The sequence below is a fragment of the Apis dorsata genome, unplaced genomic scaffold (genome assembly GCF_000469605.1).
Source record: "Apis dorsata unplaced genomic scaffold, Apis dorsata 1.3 scaffold_83, whole genome shotgun sequence".
NCBI lineage: Eukaryota > Metazoa > Arthropoda > Insecta > Hymenoptera > Apidae > Apis > Apis dorsata.
The window spans coordinates 619,227-624,785 of record NW_006263381.1 but is presented as its reverse complement, the minus strand read 5'-3'; the positions used below and the strand labels follow the sequence as shown (position 1 = coordinate 624,785).

Sequence of the window (5,559 nt, the reverse complement as noted above, 5' to 3'; positions counted from 1 at the left end):
ATATATATATGGAATCTCGTTCGTGGTAATTCCACCTTGACAAACACTCCGCTTAACGACTTCCGTAATTAGAAAGTCGTTGTGAATTTTACCAGGGAGGGGTGTATAACACGTGATTCAAAAAAAAAAGAAAGAAAAAAATTGTAAAATTGTAACTCAACACTTTTTTAAACCGCACAACGAGAAAAAAGGAAAATTTATCCTATAGAAGAATTTTCTCCGCGCGTAAAAGTGTAATTTGAGTGGAGGAAAAAATCTGATAATTCTGAAAATTAGAAATTTTCAAATTGACGACGATAAATATGCGCAGCGATTATTTTGTTATCTTTATTCGATAAAATATCGCGAAAAACAGTGGAATATTTAATTTTTTTCGATTTATATCGATATCGATCGATTCGTGGACGATAGATTTAAATAATTAGAAAATCGGTGTGAATTTCATCAGAGGAGGTGTGTAACACATGATTCAAAAAAAAAAATTGTAACTTAACACTTTTTTAAACCGCACAATGAAAAAAAAGGAAAATTTATTCTATAGAAAAATTTTCTATTATAATTATATAATTCGCGCGTAAAAGTGTAATGAGTGGAGGAAGAAACGTGATAATTCTGAAAATTAGAAATTTCCAAAGGATCAAATTGACGACGATAAAATAAATATGCGCAGGGATTATTTTGTTATTCGATAAAATATAAACGAAAAACAGTGGAGTATGAAAGAGGTATTTTTTTCGATTTATATCGATATCGATTGATTCGTGAATGATAGATTTAAATTAGAAAATCATCAAAAACTTCATCAGAAGGAGGAAGTGTGTAACACGCGATATACAATTTCTTTAAAAAAGAAATTGTAACTCAACACCGTACGACGAAAAAAAAAAGAAAGAAAATTTATTCTACAAGAATTTTCTCCACGCGTAAAAGTGTAATTTGAATGGAGGAAAAAACATGATAATTCTGAAAATTAGAAATTTCCAAAGTCGACGACGATAATGCGCAACGATTATTTATTTAACAAAAGAATGGAGTATGAAAGAGGGGTTTAATTTTTTTAATATATTTAAAGAATAAACTGTCTTTCCAATGACAGTTTAACCCGTCATCCGAGCCAAGTGTTTGAAATATTGGGAAAGAAATATTGGGTCGAGGAAGACGCATCGATTTTCGCTTGAAATTTTGTTGAAATCTTGATGGATTATGCATGCGCGTTCAAATTCAAATGGAAAATTCATTCGTGTTTTCGGCGGGGACTCGTTAAATTAAATTTGTACGGGCCTCGTTACATGATGACGTTGCATAATTAAACGTAAAACGTGAAATAAATTCTCACCGTTCGCGTCTTTCGCTTCGAGCCCCTCTGCCTCGACCACCACTACGCTCAGGACAACTATCGGAGGCTGAAAATTATATAAAAATCATTAAATCCCCTATTTGTCCCTGTAATTCTTAATTAAAAAAAATCTCTTATCGATCCTCTGATAAATCATTTATTTTTCCTTTTTTATTCACACGATATTATTTTCGCGTTTACAAGAATAATAATATGACGAATGCAAATTTCTTTAATTCTTGATTTTTTAACAGGAAACGAATTATTTCCCGGATATACAGCGCAATCGGATACTTTTGTCTCCGATATTTTAATCATGGAATCGTTTGTTTCGTGAGAGGAGAAAGAGGATTCGACGAAGCTTGCCTATATTATTATTTAAGCTAAGATAAGAAGCGAAACAATAATCGCGGTATTTCTAATTAATTATTCGCTTCGGCTGGCTCGAATGCCGGGATCTCGTTTCAAGAATGAGATCTTTTTTTTTTTGCCAAGATTTTTATTCTTCACTCGTCCCATAATAATACAACTGATTGCGATCGTCCTTTGTCTCCGGATAATTCTTTACCTTTTCGCTACAATAGCTTGCGTCACGATTTTATCCCCTTTTATTTTTTCGAGTAAATATCTCGTATCGAGAACGATTTCTTTTACTTCCACTCCCTTCCGTGATTCAAATTATTATTATTGATTACTTGTTCCAATTATTATATATATATATACACAAAATTTTATATCGTTTAAATTAACAAAATGGAATTAGAAAAATTATAAATTATATTAAGCTACACTGTTTCGTCTTAAATTTATCTCTATAATAATTTCAGAGAAATTCGAAAAAAAAACTAAACGAGCAAATATTTTTTTTATAATATTAATGTTATAGTAGATATTAAAAGAAAAAAAGAGCAGACCTTCTCTTCAGAGGCGATGTTCAAGTATCGTCGATGTTGATCCTGCGGAACTCCGAAAGCCTCTTGGGCATACCTATAAAGATCCTCTTTGTAGTGAGCGTATTGTCCGGTACTCGCTCCCACAGTGTTCGCTACCGTGTACAGGACCTCTATGTACAACTGTTCCAGCTGAAAAACAATGTTTTTTAAACGATCATTCCAATCCACCAAATCTTGTCCCCCCTCGGTTCGTTTCGCCATCGACGAATGCGTTTCGAATGCGTTTTTTCGTTGTCAATTTTTCACCAGAGAATCATCCACCAAAGAAACTTTGAAACGAGAGATCCCCCCTTTGTCCTTTGCTAATGAAAATATGTCGAAGCATTAACATGAAACAAGGGTGGTCTCCTTTTTTTTCCCTCTCTTTTTATGTTTCTTTGTGACGTTGTTTCACGAGACACGAGAAAAAAAAAAAAAAAAGAAAAGAGTTAAAAAGAGTACTTGGAAATTTATTATTCAAGGGAGAGGAAACGTAAACGTCGCATGTTTTCGAGATTTTAAAAAAAGTTTGTTTTTTTCGTAATGAGGATTTTTTTTTTTATTATCGACTTTGTTCCTTTATATATTATTTTTTTTTTTTTTTGTAGAAATTAGGTTAGAAATTTTTCTAAAAGCCGTGTGACAACAACGTGAAACAGTGGCGAGTAGAGCAAGATGATCGCTCGTCAGACGTGAAGTGCAATACAGCAGACTCCCATATAACGCGTGTTATAAAAATTCTTGTGAAACGAATAAAATCTAACTCTAATCGATAGAAAATATCATAAAAATAATTTCTAATTATTTTATATTAGTCGGTATAAGTTGTTAAAAGAAATGAATAAAATTGATCTTTAGATAGCATCGAGTGAGAATCAAAATGGTGTAATTTTGATATTTACAGAAAAATGGAAGCTCTTCTTTTATTAAATACAGTGATGGGGAAAATTTAATGATTGAAATTACTCCGATAATTTATCGTTCAAAACTTCTATAACTAAAACAGCTACTATAATAAATCTTTATTCGACCATTTAAATAAATAACGTGAAGTAACTTCATTCGAAACTTTTAACTAATATTTTAAATTAATTCCAACATATAACGCGTATCTAATCTAAAATAACACGTTTGAAATGACGTATGCCAATTTTTAACTTCCACGTTTCATCGAATAGTACAATCTTTCCTGATCTTTCTATTATTTGTACGCGAAGAATCGCAACGTGCGTAGTATAGGGGGAGTCTGCTGTACAGTAATGTAATCAATCGTTGGGCGGACAAGTAGAACGAGTAGAGCGAGTGGTACTTTAAACAAGTGGTATTGGCGCATTACCACTCGGACAAGTGGAATAACCGTGAAAATTCTCAGGATCTCGTCTCGGGAGGATCTTACTGTTATGTTCAAATTATTAAAGGCAATTTTTCAAATAATAATAATAATAATAATAATAATAATAATAATAATAATAATTCTTCCATCCAAGATTCAAAGAATCTTTGATGTATTATCCATGGATGAATTTCATTCTCCATTTATATCCCCTTTCTCGTTTAAATTGCCTTCGTCGTTTTGACGGAAGAAAGAAGGGTGTAACGTGATTTCAGTGGAAATAATAATTCGCGAAATGAAGGAGGGAAGGGTGGGGAAGGAGGAAAAAAAAAAAAAAAAAAGAAAGAAAGAGAGATCTCTATCGTCGTCACAGAGAGTCTAGTGATAGAAAGAAGATTCGAACGATTTCATTGAATTCTTCCCAGAACATCATTATTCTTTCCTTGGTGGACTCTTTTTTACTCGCTCATTTCTCATCCGGACAAACGGTCGTTCTTTTTTTTTTTTTTTTTTTTACGAGCAATCTCTTTTTACGAGATTGTGAAATCGTGCACAAATAATTATTTCTCCTTAAAATTTTTCACTTTTATACATTATTTCGGACGCTTTATTTTATCGAGGAATAATTTGTAACGCAACAAGTTTAAAATTTCTAAGAGCGGATATAGCGTTGTAATTGGGGTGCGTTAATAATTATACGGGGTGAGCACTTTGATTATTGAAATTTATTATTTCAGAGTTTTGGTATTATGTAGTATGATTGGAAAGAGAGAGGAAAAAACTTAATTTTGCGCGTTATTAAATCGAACGAAAATATTTCGTTTCGTAAATTGATCGTAAAATTCGAGCTTTCAAATGCGTGAAATTAAATGCGAACCTTTGGAGAATTAATACGAAGAGCTTCGATTTTTTTCAAAATATTCGCGAGTGAAATTCTATTAATTATTATCAAATTTTAATCAAACGTTATTTATATTTGCTCCAGGCGAGCTCTACAAATATGAACTAATCTGCGATTTGTACAATATAATATCATATTTGAATCTCAAATATGAATAAAACGAATCTGTCCGAAAGGAAAACAATATTCTTCTTCAAGGCAACTTTTCAAAATAAATTTTACGAATTTTAATACAATATTTAATTAAATCGAATTCGAATTATAATATTTCAATATCAGTTACATATATATATATATATACATACACCGAATTAATATCTCATTATTTCATTCGAAATAAATTTTATTCATCAACGATTATACAGACGAACAATATGCTATCCCATATTGATACCTCCATATTGCATATAAGCTTTAACATCCATATTGTATTTATTCATCGAACCTAAATTTAACCAATTATTAACTATTCATAGAAACTTTCTACGTATATATCCATACGTATATTTTCCAAAGCTGAAAATAAGAATAAATATTATTCAGAAATATATAAAAAAAAAAAAAAACAGTCTACTCACGTATAATATATAATCAATACCCATTCCAATATCTTTGATGCCGCGTTAACGTAATAAAAGAAGAGAAAGAGAGAAAGAAAAGTCATAAAATCGCAAATGGAAAATACCATAAAACTAAACCTAGAAGAAGAATTATACCGCTTATTAAACGTGGATCGTGATTGAACGTTCTCGTGACCGTTCTCGATATCTTGCATGAAATATAGAGTTTTCTGGGAAATGCAATCATGAAATTGCGGATCCGTTTGCCGGATAAACAAACGTCGGTCATGTTATTAAAACGAGTGTCCGTCTGTGTCGTTTCGATTGACCTGCGCGTATAATATTTCAATGGGAATATAAATTAACAGGCTGCACGACGGCAATGATGGATGACAAAATATGCGTGCACCTCGCGAACAAAGGGCCGCAACACCAGCGATAAGTGTGACGTTTGTATTAATGAACATTCACGAGTAGAAACCGCGCAGAGATCGATT

The 5,559-nt window shown here is 32.0% G+C and overlaps 1 protein-coding gene across 1 annotated transcript in view; it reads right to left on the bottom strand.

Annotated features, from left to right (window-relative positions):
- Positions 1 to 5,559, bottom strand: part of LOC102671839 (BAI1-associated protein 3) — a 59,888-nt gene that overhangs the window by 18,133 nt on the left and 36,196 nt on the right. Inside the window, exons 5-6 of the mRNA XM_031508378.1 lie at positions 2,251 to 2,418; positions 1,293 to 1,403 (exon numbers count right to left, since the gene is read on the bottom strand). Coding sequence (XP_031364238.1) covers positions 1,293 to 1,403; positions 2,251 to 2,418 — 279 coding nt within the window. The remainder of the gene's footprint in view (positions 1 to 1,292; positions 1,404 to 2,250; positions 2,419 to 5,559) is intronic.